At 38.8% G+C, this 16,609-nt stretch overlaps 1 protein-coding gene across 1 annotated transcript in view; it reads left to right on the forward strand.

Annotated features, from left to right (window-relative positions):
- The window catches only part of vwa5b1 (von Willebrand factor A domain containing 5B1), a 46,730-nt gene that overhangs the window by 46 nt on the left and 30,075 nt on the right, over positions 1 to 16,609 (forward strand). Inside the window, exons 1-7 of the mRNA XM_067371852.1 lie at positions 1 to 93; positions 4,697 to 4,855; positions 5,026 to 5,245; positions 6,276 to 6,424; positions 7,451 to 7,582; positions 8,603 to 8,727; positions 14,693 to 14,869. The exon at positions 1 to 93 is cut by the window's left edge and continues 46 nt beyond it. Of these exons, the coding sequence (XP_067227953.1) occupies positions 1 to 93; positions 4,697 to 4,855; positions 5,026 to 5,245; positions 6,276 to 6,424; positions 7,451 to 7,582; positions 8,603 to 8,727; positions 14,693 to 14,869 (1,055 nt within the window). The remainder of the gene's footprint in view (positions 94 to 4,696; positions 4,856 to 5,025; positions 5,246 to 6,275; positions 6,425 to 7,450; positions 7,583 to 8,602; positions 8,728 to 14,692; positions 14,870 to 16,609) is intronic.

Here is a 16,609-nt window from a genome sequence, read left to right on the forward strand (position 1 = left end):
GTGTCTCAGACATCGCTTCCTGTGTCAGGGGTTACACCCTGGCAATGACGGCCTCCTTGACCTATGAAAACATTGAAGATCACCCCGTCGAGGGTGAGTATGTTGTCTAATGTTTGCATTACTTCTGATTTTTCTGAAATTATACCCATCATTAGTGGCTGTTTCTAAGGCATTACATTTTATTTGCAGTTCAGTTACATAAATCTTAAATTTAGGCCTAAATATATATATTTTTTGTGAGCGATTGCTAATACTTAAGGGATTTGAACGTAAACTTTAGTATTAAATGTTGCCATGGAACTCTTCACACGATGTCCCAGTGGATCCACCGTCAATAACAAGATTAAATATAGCTGCAAGCAGCAATTACGGGGCCAAGCACAAAAACGGCACAAGAAGCCAGCCAACATGGCTGGGAGCATCAGACCAACAGCAGCAGTGAGCAATTAGAAAAAAAAAAGTTAATAGAATTTTTGTCAAGTTTGTTATAACTTTTGACCACAAGGTGGTGCTGGTCCAAAACTTCTCATACTCCTTCAGGGCATTTTCCTGATGACCCATACCAAATTTATGAATTTTGGTCAAACCCATCAGAAGTTATAAGCAAAAATAGCCATTTTTCATATCTCCACTCCAGTAGGTGGCGCTGCGCCGAAACACTGTATGATGCCTCAGGTCATGCTTGTGATGACATGTACCAAGTTTGGTCTGAATATGATAAAGCATTGCAGAGATACAGCTGCAAGAGTCATTTTTGCATCATATCTCAAATTGTTTGCTCTGGTATACGAAAACGGTTTGACTTATCGACTTGAAATCCATAACTTTTTGTCGACATGGTCTGAAGATGACACGGTTCAATTTTGGTGAAAATCGGAGCAACGGTCTAGGAGGAGTTCGAAAAAGTAGGTTTTTAAAGAAAAACAATATGGCGGACAGGAAGTTTAGCTAACTATGGCAAACTTGATATCTATGTTCTCAGCATGACCCACAGAATCTACTGAGACCAGTTTCATTACAATCGGTTAATATAGTCAAAAGTTATTAGCATTTTTGTAAATTTTGTTATAACTTTTGACCACAAGGTGGCGCTGGTACGAAACTTATTAAGCTCATTCAGGACATTATGCTGATGACCCATACCGAGTTTCATAATGATACGCTAATGCGTTCGTAAAATACAGCATTTTAGCACAAAATTCAAAATGGCCGACAGCTGAAATGGCCAATATGGGAAAATTGGATATCGTTCGACTCAAGATGATGCCCCAAATCCAACGAGACCAAATTCATGATTTTTGGCCAAACCCATCAGAAGTTATAAGCAAAAATAGCCATTTATCATATCTCCGCATCACTAGGTGGCGCTGCGCCGAAACGCTGCATGTTGCCTCAGGTCATGCTTGTGATGCCATGTACCAAGTTTGGTCTGAATACGATAAAGCGTTGCGGAGATACAGCCTTATGTCTATTTTTGCAAGCACTACGTACAATTTGTTTGTGTGTTTTTCGAAAACGGTTTGAGGAATCGACTTGAATTCCATAACTTTCTGTCGGCATGGTCTGAAGATGATGTGGTTCAATTTTCGTGAAAATCGGAGTAGCGGCCTAGGACGAGTTCGAAAAAGTAGGTTTTGAGAAAAATTCAAAATGGCGGCCATATTTTAATGACGGAAAATGACGTCATAGGGTGCAGTCGAATCGTCATGAGCTCAGGAATCAGAGGAAAAAAGAAGTTTGTTGATTGGCCTTATGGTTCAAAAGTTATTAACATAAACATAAGTGCAACTTTGGACAGCTGATGGCGCTAGAGGGATTGAGTTAGAGACTCCAAATTTGCTATGGACAAAGGTCAGACTGTCCTCTAACTGTGTGCCAAATTTCACAACTTTCCCGCAAGCGGTTCTATGGGCTGCCATAGACTTCAAGAGCGGAAGAAGAAACGGAAGAAGAAGAATAAATATAGCTGCAAGCAGCAATTACGGGGCCAAGCACAAAAACGACACAAGAAGCCAGCCAGCATGGCTGGCAGCATCAGACCAACAGCAGCAGTTAGCAATTAGAAAAAAAAGTTATTAGCATTTTTGTCAATTTTGTTATAACTTTTGACCACAAGGTGGTGCTGTCCCGAACCTTCTCAGGCTCTTTTAGGGCATTGTCCTGATGACCCATACCAAATTTATGAATTTTGGTCAAACCCATCAGAAGTTATAAGCAAAAATAGCCATTTTTCTTATCTCCACTCCAGTAGGTGGCGCTGCGCCGAAACACTGTATGATGCCTCAGGTCATGATTGTGATTACACGTACCAAGTTTGGTCTGAATATGATAAAGCATTGCAGAGATACAGCTTCAAGAGTAGTTTTTGCATCATGCCTCAAATTCGTTGCTCTGGTATACGAAAACGTTTTGACTTATCGACTTGAAATCCATAACTTTTTGTCGGCATGGTCTGACGATGACACGGTTCAATTTTGGTGAAAATCGGAGCAACGGTCTAGGAGGAGTTCGAAAAAGTAGGTTTTTAAAGAAAAACAATATGGCGGACAGGAAGTTTAGCTGACTATGGCAAATTTGATATCTTTGTTCTCAGCATGACCCAAGGAATCTACTGAGGCCAGTTTCATTACAATTGGTGAATACAGTCAAAAGTTATTAGCATTTTTGTAAATTTTGTTATAACTTTTGACCACAAGGCGGCGCTGTGCCGAAACTTCTCAGGCTCCTTCAGGGCATTGTGCTGATGACCCATACCAAGTTTTGTAAAGATACGTTAATGCGTTCGTAAAATACAGCATTTTAGCACAAAATTCAAAATGGCCGACGGCCAAAATGGCCGAATTGGGAAAATTGGATATCATTCGACTCGGCATGATTCCCCGAATCCAACGAGACCAAATTTATGATTTTTGGACAAACCCATCAGAAGTTATAAGCAAAAATACCCATTTTTCATATCTCCGCACCAGTAGGTGGCGCTGCGCCGAAACACTGCATGGTACCTCAGGTCATGCTTGTGATGACATGTACCAAGTTTGGTCTGAATACCATAAAGCGTTGCGGAGATACAGCCTTACTTCTGTTTTCGCAAGCACTACGTACAATTCGTTCGTTAGTTTTTCGAAAACGGTTTGAGGAATCAACTTGAATTCCATAAAATTTTGTCGGCATGGTCTGAAGATGATCTGGTTCAATTTTCGTGAAAATTGGAGTAACGGCCTAGGAGGAGTTCGAAAAAGTACGTTTTTCAGAAAATTCAAAATGGCGGAAAAATTTTCATGACGGAAAATGACGTCATATGGTGCAATCGATTCGTCTTGACCCAAGGAATCAGAGGAAAAAAGAATTTTGTTTCTAGCCCTTATGGTTCAAAAGTTATTAACATAAACATAAGTGCAACTTTGGACAGCTGATGGCGCTAGAGGGATTGAGTTAGAGACTCCAAATTTGCTATGGACAAAGGTCAGACTGTCCTCTAACTGTGTGCCAAATTTCACAACTTTCCCGCAAGCGGTTCTATGGGCTGCCATAGACTTCAAGAGCGGAAGAAGAAGCGGAAGAATAATAATAAGCGTACGGAACGCCAACAATAACAATAGGTGCCTAAGCACCTTCGGTGCTTGGCCCCTACTAAGCGTACGGAACGCCAACAGATACAATAGGTGCCTAAGCACCTTCGGTGCTTGGCCCCTAAATATAATCTCAAAAGATGCTACATCATCATGCCCTGTACATACACTCCAAAAACTTAATTCAGTTCAAATCCACAGTTATCATAGCACATGCTTAATGTAACTTATTTAGCATGTATATTTAACGAACAAGTAAGATATTACTTGTCTCTGGCATTAGCACAGTCATTGCTTATAGAGTGTTTACGTGTGTTTACATGTATCTACTCTTCAGCACAATGGTAACCACAAAACCTCAACATTACAGAAACTCTTTTAAATGTCAAACATAATAGCATTAAGCACTAACAGGTCTTTTCTTTCACACAAAAAAACAAACAAACAAAAAACGAAAAAAAATAACATGTAAATTATTCTCCTTGTCCAGTCCTTTGCAAAACATTCTGGGAACTACAAATCCACTACCTAATTTCTGAAGTTATCAAGACCATTTTGTTAAATTACTACAACTTTATTTATATAACTGAAATTTGAGTTTATATAACACAAAAATAAATAAGATTTTTTTGCAACCGTGCATTTATTTATGTTGTGGTAACAGATCTACCGAATTACTTTTTAGAGTGAATGTGATATAATATTACATTTTTATCCACTTTATCCACTTCAGCTTACGATGAAAATCACTGATAAGTATCAAGAATTTGTTTGTTGTTCTTATCCTCAAAAGCAATTTGGTATGAAATTCATCAAACTCTTTATAATCATAGTCATATTTTCTCAGAATGCCCTGAAGGAAAGACAAACACTTGTCTTTCCTTCTCAACCTCATCAGCTATTTGTGTGAAGTCTAGAAATGTCAACGGCACATTGCTGCTCTGCGGTCTCCAGTGTCGTATTGACTCCAACAGATTGGATTTTGCATTAGTCAATGCCGAAAGCACCAAAACGAAGGATTTAATTTCTGTCAAGTGCAAAATTAGCTTTGTGCTTTCGCTATTGTGTAATAAACAATACATTCTCCTGAATAACTTTTTCTAATCCCCTTCCTGTGATTCATGCAGGAATCTTTATATACCCTCTGGATGAGTGCAGCGTGGTGGTCGGGTTCGAAGCGATGATTGGCAGTCAGATAATAACCGTGCAGGTCAAAGACAAAACGAAAATTGATGACTGTTACTTTGATTGCTGCAATGCCAATGGAACCCCACAGAGTGGAGGTGGTAAGATTGCATGCTCATTTATGACAACGCTCTTAGCTAATCCCCGATTCAAACGGAAGGCCTGTCACGGTGTCTGTTGAATCCAGTTAACACGCAAAATCTTATTAAGCTCTTTCATTGATGTTGACTGTACATTTCAGAGGCTTTACTGATGAATCATCTTGCTGCAGGACATATCGTTTTGGATGAGGATCAGGAGAGGACAGTGCTGGTGGTCAGTCTGGGGGTCATTCCCCCTCTGGAGACCATTAATATACTGGTCAGCACATCCTCAGAGCTCTGCACACTCCCTAACGGTGGAATTCGGGTAACCTCACCACCCGTCTGCTCTCCAAGAGTCCAGCGCTCTGTCAAAGAGGAGCAGGCGTTTTCGCCCAGCACTTCTAGGAGGTTCGTGATTCTTTTTTGTTTAATTTTTTGATAGTTATAGTATTTGAATGGCAACCCTGTATTTATAATCCTCAAGCAATCTGGTTTCTGTTCTAAACTCCAAACCCTAGTAGAAGTATTAAACTTTGCAATTCATTCAGCATGAACTGCTTCACATACAGACTCCAATTTAAAGTCTCAAATTGTGTTTGGTAGATAATTTTCAGCTTTACCTGTGCTGTCTTTTTTCTGTAGTTCTGTCTATTTTTTTTTTAGGAAATTTAAGATTAAAGTTTGAAAATCTCCCATTGACATGCAATGACTTTTTTATCATTATAAATCTGTAATATCAGTGTAATATCTGCATACTGAATAGTGATTGGTGTTCTTTCTTGCATTTATTTGCATACAGATTTTTTTTATTGCATTGCAAATTAATCTCTATATAACTGGAACACAAAAGAAGATATTTCAAAGAACTTCGGGGATCAAAAATGCTTGGACTCCATTGACTTCCATTGCATATACAAAAACAACAACAACAACAACAAAAAAACGTAATACAAAAAATCTATTTTGGAATGGCACTCCTGTCAGATAAGCACAGGAAACTGTGGCTACAATTCGCACAGGCTCAACAAAATTGGACAATAGAAGATTGGAAAAAACAAAACAAAATTATGACAGAATCTTTATTATCCTTTCAGAAATTCAAATCTAGTTAAGCTATATGCTGTTAAATAGGGAAAAAAAAAAACATTCCATTCCTCAAGATGCAGATATTCCTCAAAATCTCCTCAAAATACAGATAATCCTCAAAATATTTTGTCATACAGAAGAAAGAAAGTTGTACAATTTTGGAACGGCATGAGTAAATGATGACAGAATTGTCAGTTTTTCCCTTTAAATCATTACTACTGTTCTTTTTCTGCCTTGTAAGCACTGATTTATCCTTTAAAAAAGAGGAGGAAACAAAAGGTGTGATCATATTATACAGAGTCATATTATTACTGCTGGACTTTTTAAATGTGTACCTGCTGATTTGTCTCAGGAGGGATCAGCATCATTGTGCACAGGGAGCACACGAGCAGACGGCCTCAGGTGTGTGTTTGGCTGCTCTGTTGGAGGAAGAGGCCATCAACTCCATTGACTATGAGTTCAACTTCTGTCTTGAGATCAGAGGACCGTATTTACTCGCAGGTCAGTTCCTCCTTCCTCATGCATGAGTCTTGAATTGAACAACCCTGATACCCTTGATCATGGGTTTTATTTCCAGAGAACAAAAATAAATATGAACACATGTGAAATGTTAAAAATCTTGAATGCACTGCAACTTTATTTGAATTAAATTGCCTGGCAAATGTATGGAAGCTTATTTCCACCATGGAATAAAAAGAAATGTAAAAAGGCAATTGCGAATCTCTTATAATTCTGACTTTTTTCTCATAAGTGTGCAAAATTGGCAGTATATATTTTACATTTATGTATTTATGTGGATGCCACAGAATAAAATCATAAAAAAGGTAATAGCTACTTTTAATTTCACAATTTGTACTTTTTTTCACATTTTCTATCTAACATTTTGAACTTTTTTTCTCGCAATTCCTAAAAAGAAAGTCTGAATTGTGAGATGTAAATTCACAATTGTGAGTAAAAAAAAAAAAAATTGTGAGATAAAATGTTGCAATTTTTTTTGTTGTTCTTTGCCAGAAACAAAAAATAAAATAGAATTGCAATTAGAATTGGTAACTTGCAATTGCAATATATAAACTCGTAATTGTGAGAAAAAAAGTCAAAATTGTGAGATATAAATTCAGAATTGAAAGAAAATAAAAGGGAGAATTGTGAAATTTTCACAATTACCTTTTGTTATTTATTTTTTTATTTTGTGACAGAAATAAGCTTCCATATAAATGCATAATTATAAAACAAATGCTGCCAGTTTTCTAGCCCAAATGTTTGGATGTGTGCATATCCATCCTGTTGAATTGGATAAAAGCGCCTGCCAAATTCATAAATGTAAAGTGCAGCATATGCTTGTCATTTCAGCTGGGACTCAAGCCCAAATGATGTTTGATGTGTTGATTGCCTAATACATTATTTCATACCAGTTGTTTTGCAGTATGCATCTTCCTGCTGGAGTTGCGGAAAGGTTTAGTCCTCGCATGTGGTCTAACATCTGTTGCTCCTGCTTATTTTAGATGCTTTAGAAGTTTCTCTGTGCAGGTGTGGAGAGTCCCTCACATGCCATCCGGGCGGACGCGGACCCTTCGGCTCGCTCTGCCACCAGTATTGTGGTCACACTGGCAGACAAGTACACCTACGACTGCCCTGTGGAGATACTGATCTACCCCAGTGGTGTGTAGCACACATAAAAACAATAACTGTATATCATGAGTACGAAACAGACAATGCTCAGCTAGTTCTTTTTAGTGAATCAGAAGTATACAGTGCAATTAAATAAACTGTTGAGAAACGTTAAAAATTCATTGCAACCTGATGCATTCAGATTTTTTGGTTCTCTCAATAAGTAACACTACTTTGTTTTATCATTCACTAAATGCAAAATGCAAAATTTCAGTTAGTAACATAATAAATTGATCTATCATTTCTATAGCTGTTTATAGGCTATAAAGTCTGTGAAGGAGCACTCATTCTACAAAGCAAAGATGTCCAGGATATAGTTTTGTGAAGTCATAGACCTCAACACTGAACACACAAACATCAAGAACGGTGCCGTTTTCCTTCTGGACCTTCCCAGCAATGTCATTTTTTGTCAGGACGTTTGGTCCCCATGGACAGACAAACAAGATCACAGTCACTCTGACCTGTGTTAACTGGACAATAGATTCTGCTTTTTAAGAACAAGCCAGTGCTAATCTCTCCATGTGCCTGAAAGCTTGTTTAAACGAGAGGCGCTTTATTAAATCAGAGGCTACTGAAACATCATTCCCAGGTCCACAGCCATATAACATCATTTCTTGCTCTATAAGCACTGTTTAGTTGAGCTCTATAATTCTTCAGCCACCCCATCATGCATCTCGACCTCCAGCGGTGTCTGGGAGGCATAAATGGATCTCACGATGCCTCATAAGATTGCCTCACTTTGTAGGTGACCCCAGGCCAGTATTGTGCAATTGAATTCATTAGAAAGCCTAGTCAAAGGGGCAAACGTTCAGCCGTATTGATGGCCGCTAGGAGCCGATGCAGTCTGTTCCCAATACAGCTGCTGTTTTTAAGAAATACTGCCACCGTGGGAGTCCTTCATGTCTGGTAGTAATGTAACTCATCCTCTGCTGTCATAATTCACTGTTGTGCCTCCACACTGAGAGCTTTTTATGCTGTACAGAGAGAGTAATTCTTCCTTTCTTTCCATAGAGCCCCATCTGCCACACGTTCTCATTGAAGACGGAGACATGACGCCGGAGGAATACGATGAGCATCTGAAAGGACGGAGCGACTACATAAAGGCCACGAAGAAGGACTGCAGTAATGAAAAGACAGTGAGTGAAAGACTGAGACGGGTAAAAAGTGAAAGACGGAAGATGCGAAAATGAGGGATGTAGAAAACAGACATAAACAGTTTGAGTGTGTTGTACAAGGATGAAAAATAACAAAACAAGCTTGATACTCTGTAGAAGTAGGACAACACCATGATGCTTAGCTTTTTAAACTACACTGCTTTCCAAATTATTATGCAAGTGACATATCGGTAAGATTTCAGTACAATAAACATTCAGATTTTAGTTTTTCTAAGAAAATGTTTGTTTGTTTATTTATCCATGTATTTTTAGATAACTGGTATCAATCTCAGACAAAATAATTTGCCAGATCTATGGAAAACCTACTTAGAGGTTGTTCCACATTATTAAGCAAGTCACAGTTCTCATGCAATATGAGGAGGAAGAAAGATCTTTCTGAAGATGAAAAGCATGAAATGGTGCAATGTTGTGCATGAAAACAACTAATATTGTGTGTAACTGAATGGAGATTATCGAATTATCATATTTGTGAGTGATTTAGAGCACAGCAGAACTTGGTCAGATAAAGGCTTATTGAGGAAAGTTCCTGTCAAAAAAAAAAATTGTATTAAAAGGGCAGCTATAAAAAAGCCAGTGTTGAGCAGCAAACAGGTATTTGAAGCTGCTGGTGTCTCTGGAGTCTCAAGAAGCTCTCCATGCAGGCTGGCAGTTGTGCGTAAAGATGCATTTTAGACACCACTAACCAAACCTCACAAAGAGAAACATTTACAGTGGGTTTAGAAATACATGAAGACACATTTTTAAATAGTTTTATTCACTGACTAATGCTTTACGACAGTGGATGGATGGTAATGCCGTACTGCAATGGATGGTCTAAATGAATGGATTTCTGGATGGTTGGTGAATGGCCACCATGTTCCAACAAGACTTTGACGTCAGCAAGGAGCTGGCGGGTGATGATTTGAGCTGGAATATTGGGAATTGAGATGGAGGGTATTAAAATAACTTTTGGAAGATATGTGGAGTTCATAACTGGCCATTTTCAGCTATGGTATAAAGAGGAGGATAGTGACTTCTGATATGCAATGCACTATGTACTATCCCATGCTGCAAAAAAAAAACACCACAGCAATAAAACTGTTTGAAAATGTATTTCTACACCCACTGTAAATGTTTTGTCTTTTGTCAGGATCATAAACTACATTGTAAATATTTGAAATATTGCTCTCTAGTTGCGTTTTTGTGACCGAGAGGTCTATTAGCAAACTAGCATGTAATATAACAGATTAAAATGCTTTCAAAGAATGATTTTGGTCACTGACAAGAAGTACGTAAAAGTATCATGGTACAATCATAAATTAAAATTTCCCACAATTAGAGTACTTTTAGATGAGTATACCTGAAGAGAAACGTAAAACATATGCCTGTTAATAGAATAAAATAATTGTGATTAATTTAATAATTTCCCAGCAGTCAAATTCAGTAAATTGTAACTTAATACTTTATTAGGTACATTTTTGCTAGTACTGGGTTGGACCCACTTTGCCTTCAGAACTGCCCTTAATTCTTCATGGCATAGATACAACATGGTGCTGGAAACATTCCTCAGAGATTTTGGTCCATATTGTCATGATAGCATCACACAGTTGCTGCAGATTTGTCGGCTGCACATCCATGATGAGAATCTCCCATTCCACCACATCACAAAGGTGCTCGAATTTGACATTTGAGTATGGTGAACTCACTGTCATGTTCAATAAACCAGTTTGAGATGATTTGAGCTTTGTGGCGTGTTATCCTGCTGGAAGTATCCATCAAAAGATGGGTACACTGTGGTCATAAAGGGATGGACATAGCCAGCAACAATACTCAGGTAGGCTGTGGAGTTTAAACAATGTTCAACTGGTACTAAGGAGCCCAAAGTGTGCCAAGAAAATATCCTGGACACCATTACACCACCACCAGCAGCCTGAATTGTTGATACAAGGTAGGATGGACCCATAATTTCATGTTGTTTACACCAAATTCTCACCCGAACATCTGAATGTTGCAGCAGAAATTGAGACTCATCATACCACGCAACATTTTTCCAATCTTCTATTGCCCAATTTTGTTGAGCCTCAATTTCCTGTTCTTATCTGAGAGGAGTGTCACTGGTGTGTCTTCTGCTGCTGTAAATCATCTGCTTTAAGGTTGGACGTGTTGCGCATTCATAGATGTTCATCTGCAGACCTCTGGTCGTTTGTAACGAGTGTCCAAAACGTCTTGGTATGCTGAAGCATTAAGAGTTCCTTTCACTGGAACTAAGGGGCCAAGCCCAACCCCTGAAAAACAACCCCACACCATAATCCCCCTCCACCAAACTTTACACTTGGCACAATGCAGTCAGGTAAATACTGTTCTCCTGGCAACCGCCAAACCCAGACTCATCCATCGGATTGCCAGACAGAGAAGCGTGATTCGTCACTCCAAAGAACACGTCTCCACTGCTCGGCGTGCTTTACACCACTGCATCCAACGCTTTGCATTGCACTTGTTGATGTAAGGCTTGGATGCAGCTGCTCAGCCATGGAAACCCATTCCATGAAGCTCTCTACACACTGTTCTTGAGCTAATCTGAAGGCCACAGGAAGTTTGGAGGTCTATAGCTATTAACTCTGCAGAAAGTTGGGGACTTCTGCGCACTGTGCGCCTCAGCTGACCCCGCTCTGTGATTTTAACTTCATGGCTGAGTTGCTGTTGTTCCCAATTGCTTCCACTTTGTTATGATACCACTAACAGTTGACTGTGGAATATTTAGTAGTGAGGAAATTTCACGAATGGACTTATTGCACAGGTGGCAACCTTTCACGGTACCACACTTGAATTCACTGAGATCCTGAGAGAGACCCATTCTTTCACAAATGTTTGTAGAAGCTCTCTGCATGCCTTATATGCTTGATTTATACACCTGTGGCCATGGAAGTGATTGGAACACCTGAATTCAATGATTTGGAGGGGTGTCCCAATACTTTTGGCAATATAGTGTATATATATATGTATATTATGTATGTAATATTTTATTAAATATTAAATGTATTCTAATTAATATTAAATATAAAAAAAAAATACTGAATAAACACACTGATCCCAAACTTGTGTAGGCCCCAGTCATTCTCTAACGTATTTGGGGGGTTTTAACGTCATGCTGTTAGATTGGCCTAATGACACTCATACTCAAAATCCAGTTTAAAATCAAATTTAGTTAGATTATCCAATTAATGCAAAATCTCTTGCCAATTCTTGCTAATCGTCGCTTTGGGAAGTAGTTACATAAAGTGAAAATGTCAGCACAGATCCATGTTTCTCAGCAGCGCAAAGCTTCAATTGCATCCTTAAGTGAGTGCTGTTCCTCAACAGGAGGGAGAGAACATTCAGCCCTAAAATGATCAGCAATGAATAGAGGTTTCTATGGAAACTGTCAAAGGTCTTCAGCTGAGTCCATAATGTTTCTACCTATTGCATCGCTAGCTAAGAGTTAACTTTACCTCCTTTGGGATGTGTGCTCCTTTAATTAAATCTTTAAAGCATGAGAGGGGAATCCATGACCCGGAAAAGATTTCCAGTATATGTCCCTATCAATTGTCCCTATCAAGTGACATTTGAATAACATTGAATATCATCACACAGATAAGTTCAGTCAAACATGAAAATTCTGTTATCGTTTATTCACCCACATATTGGTTCAAACCCAAAATTACTTTTTTTTTTCTTGTGTTGAATACAACAGGAGAAATTTGGATGAATGCTCTGGTCATTTTTTCAATACAATAATGACAGTAACTTGAATCTGAACTTGGAAAATGGTCAGATGACGAGCAGCTAAAAAGCATGGAAAAGAAAGTCTTTGTGCCCTTCCAAGCAAGCTCAGTTATACAGGACACATTTATCTATGTAAAAGAAAGCTATTTCCTCCAAAGGTTAATTTAGTGAGCAGGGAAATGGCAGATTCCAAGAAGCAATTTAATGTACAATGGACCAACCAATTGAAATACTTTGCTCATCCGAAGTACTTTATTCAGAGAAGTTCACAATAGCTTCACCGCCATCCTCCAAAAGATCTTGAGCACTCAAACGATATTTGAGTGCACCGAACTCAAATTTTATACACTGCTCAAAAAAATTAAAGGAACACTTTGAAAACACATCAGATCTCAATGGGGAAAAATATCATGCTGGATATCTATAACTGATATGGACTGGGTAATGTGTTAGAAATGAAAGGATGCCACATCATTTGATGGAAATTACATTTACCAACCAACAGAGGACTGAATTCAAAGACACCCCGAAAATGATGCAGCAGGCCAGTCCATTTCGCTGAAATTTCATTGCAGCCACTCAAAATGGTACTCGGTAGTTTGTATGGCCCGCACATGCTGTATGCATGCACGACAACACTCCTAATGAGACGATGGATGTTGTCCTGGGGTATTTCCTCCCAGGGCATCACTGAGCTCCTGAACAGTTTGAGGTACAACCTGGTGGCGTCGTACGGACCGAAACATAATGTCCCAGAATGTTCTATTGGATTTAGGACGGGCGAGCGTGGGGACCATTCAATGGTATCAATCCATCCTCCAGGAACTGCATACTCTCGCCACATGAGGCCGGGCATTGTCATACACCAGGAGGAACCCAGGACCCACTGCACCAGCGTAGGGTCTGACATTGGGTCCAAGGATTTCATCCCGATACCTAATAGCAGTCAGGGTGCAATTGTCTAGCCTGTAGAGGTCTGTGCATCCCTCCATGAATATGCATCCCCAGACCATCACTGACCCACCACCAAACCGGTCATGCTGAATGATGTTACAGGCAGCATAACGTTCGCCACGGCTTCTCTTTCACATCGGTCACGTGCTCAGGATGAACCTGCTCTCATCTGTGAAAAGCACAGGGTACCAGTGGTGGACCTGCCCATTCTGGTGTTCAATGGAAAATGCCAATCGAGCTCCACAGTGCCGGGCAGTGAGCACAGGGTCCACTAGAGGATGTTGGGCCCTCAGGCCACCCTCATGAAGTCTGTTTCTGATTGTTTGGTCAGAGACATTCACACCAGTGGCCTGTTGGAGGTCATTTTGTAGGGCTCTGGCAGTGCTCATCCTGTTCCTCCTTGCACAAAGGAGCAGAAACCAGTCCTGCTGATGAGTTAAGGACCTTCTACGGCCCTGTCCAGCTCTCGTAGAGTAACTGCCTATCTCCTGGAATCTCCTCCATGCTCTTGAGACTGTGCTGGGAGACACAGCAAACCTTCTGGCAATGGCACATGTTGATGTGCCGTCCTGGAGGAGTTGGACTGCCTGTGCAACCTCTGTAGGGTCCAGGTATCGCCTCATGCTACCAGTAGTGACACTGACCCTAGTTCAATGCAAAACTAGTGAAAAACAGTCAGAAAAGATGAGTAGGAAAAAAAATGTCAGTGGCCTCCACCTGTAAAACCATTCCTGTTTTGGGGGTCGTCTCATTGTTGACCATGTAGTGCACTTGTTGTTAATTTCATTAACACCAAAGCAGCTGAAACTGATTTTCAACCCCCTCTGCTACTGACCGACCAGATCAATATCCCAGGAGTTTAACTGACTTGATGCTATTCTCTGATTAAAAAGTGTTCCTTTAATTTTTATTTATGTATATGTGCTAATTTATAGACCCTAAACGTTTGAACGATACTGTATGTATTTACTCTAACACCTTTAATTTCAAAATATTTGATGCAAATGTAAAAAAATCAAGTCATGTTTCTCACACTTTTCCATTGCATGAGAATAAATAATATGCAAACAATCTCTTAATATTCCTAAAATGGGCTTTATGAAAAAAAATAACTTCTTTTTTTTTATTTTAATTCTGTTTTGTAAAGTGACATGTTTTCATGAGATTCACCAGCTTTAACCATTATCGCCTTCAGTAATGGCTCTGTCACTGGCTGATGTGTGTTGTGTAGGTGGACATCATTCGGAAGAGGCTTCATAAAGACATCCTTCACAACCCTGTGGTCATGCTCAACTTCTGCCCAGACCTCCGCTCGACAACCTCTGACCTACGGAGCGTCCAGGGGGAATTCATCTTCCTCATTGACCGCAGTGGAAGCATGAGCGGGGTCAACATCAATCGAGTTAAGGTAGGATGCTTCTGTTTCTGCGTTAAGCTAACCGTGCCCCTCATTCCCAATGCTCATTAACTTTTGAAGACATACTCATTTATTCAGTGGTTTAAAACCCCAAAGTGCTTCAGTCATGTTAATGACCATTAATGGAACAGGGTATTTATAAACACGCAGCAGTGCTTATTTAACGTAGAGACTCTTTTTCATAAGCCTCGGCCTCAGGCGGATCGCCCACTTGTGTTCATATGTTTCAATCTGATTGGATGGTTTTGTGTAGATTATGGGAGTGAACAGATTTTATAAATTCTCAAAGTAATAAAGTTATGTTTACTGTTACAATTTGCAAAGTTTAGCATTAGATTCACAGTAACAAGTAGGGCTGGGCAATATATTTAATATTTACAATATATATATATCCTATAACTACTGGCGGAAGTACCCACCTGTTCACACCACAGGAACTACGAATGATTTTAGTTGTAGTAACACATATTTTGGGGGACTAAATTAGCTCCTACTTCAGAGTAGGGTCTAACCCAGAGCTATAGTAACTACCAGTGATGTAATAGTACGTTGACTGGCCATATGAAACACCTGCACCCGCCATTTTTAAAAAGCTGTGTAAACACGCAGTTTACATAATATGACTTCAGATAGGTTCAGTAATTCCACTTTAATGGTAATTATTAGGTCATTTTCATTACCATTAACTGAACATAAACATACAAGTTTGATAAAAAATCTTATTTTAGAAGAAAATTTCAGACAGCACTTAAAGGCTTTTGCATCTGAAGTCTTCATATATTCACTTCCCTGTGTTGGGCAAAGTTACACTTAAAAGTAATTCATCACAATATTGTGTTACTCCCTAAAAAAGTAACTAATTGCATTACTTTTTTTTTGGAAAGTAATAAGTTATGTTACTTCAGCGTTACTTTGGTTTGTTTTTTTAATAACAAAAATACAAACAAAACAAAAGTTAAAATCCCTTTTATACCAAAATTGAAATGACAGGAGAAGAAAGTTACTCACTCTTACTTCAGCAATAAAAACAAAAAAATGAAATACAAATGTGATTTTTAACTGAAGTCATTTTTGCTTATTAGCATGGTTGAATTGGATCATCAAAGTTCAACAGCAAAGTCATTGGTTAATAAAGATTAAATACATAATTGATGTATGTTTTTACATTTAACTATTGCAGGTTTGCTTAATAGTTTGCATTTCACTGTTTTTATTCATTTTGAGGAATTCTGAATCTGTTTTTGTGCAAGTAAGATGAGTAAATGCATGTTCACATTAGACTAGAACTACAATAACCGTCATGTTCACACAAAGCCTCTGCACTCACTCCCGATTTCTTTCAACATAGGGACAGGAGAGCTGTCAGTCAATACATGGGAAAACAAAGTAACTTGCATCACTTATTTGAAAAAGTTACTCAGATATTTTGTTGAAAATTTAAGTAATGCGTTGCTTCACTCATTACTTAAAAAATGTAATCTGATTAGGTAACTTGTGTTACTTAAACACTGCCTAAAGTTACTAAAGTTACCATCGTTTTCATTTTTAAACACTTGCAGTCTGTATGATTCATAAACACAACTTCATTCTTTATAAACAGTGTGTAATGTTAGCTTTAGCCATGGAGCAAAACCTCAAACTCATTCAGAATCAAATGTAACATCCAAATAAATACTATACTTATGCGATTAGACATGCTGCATGACGAACACTTTGTAAAGATTAATTTTG

The sequence above is a fragment of the Chanodichthys erythropterus genome, chromosome 20 (genome assembly GCF_024489055.1).
Source record: "Chanodichthys erythropterus isolate Z2021 chromosome 20, ASM2448905v1, whole genome shotgun sequence".
NCBI lineage: Eukaryota > Metazoa > Chordata > Actinopteri > Cypriniformes > Xenocyprididae > Chanodichthys > Chanodichthys erythropterus.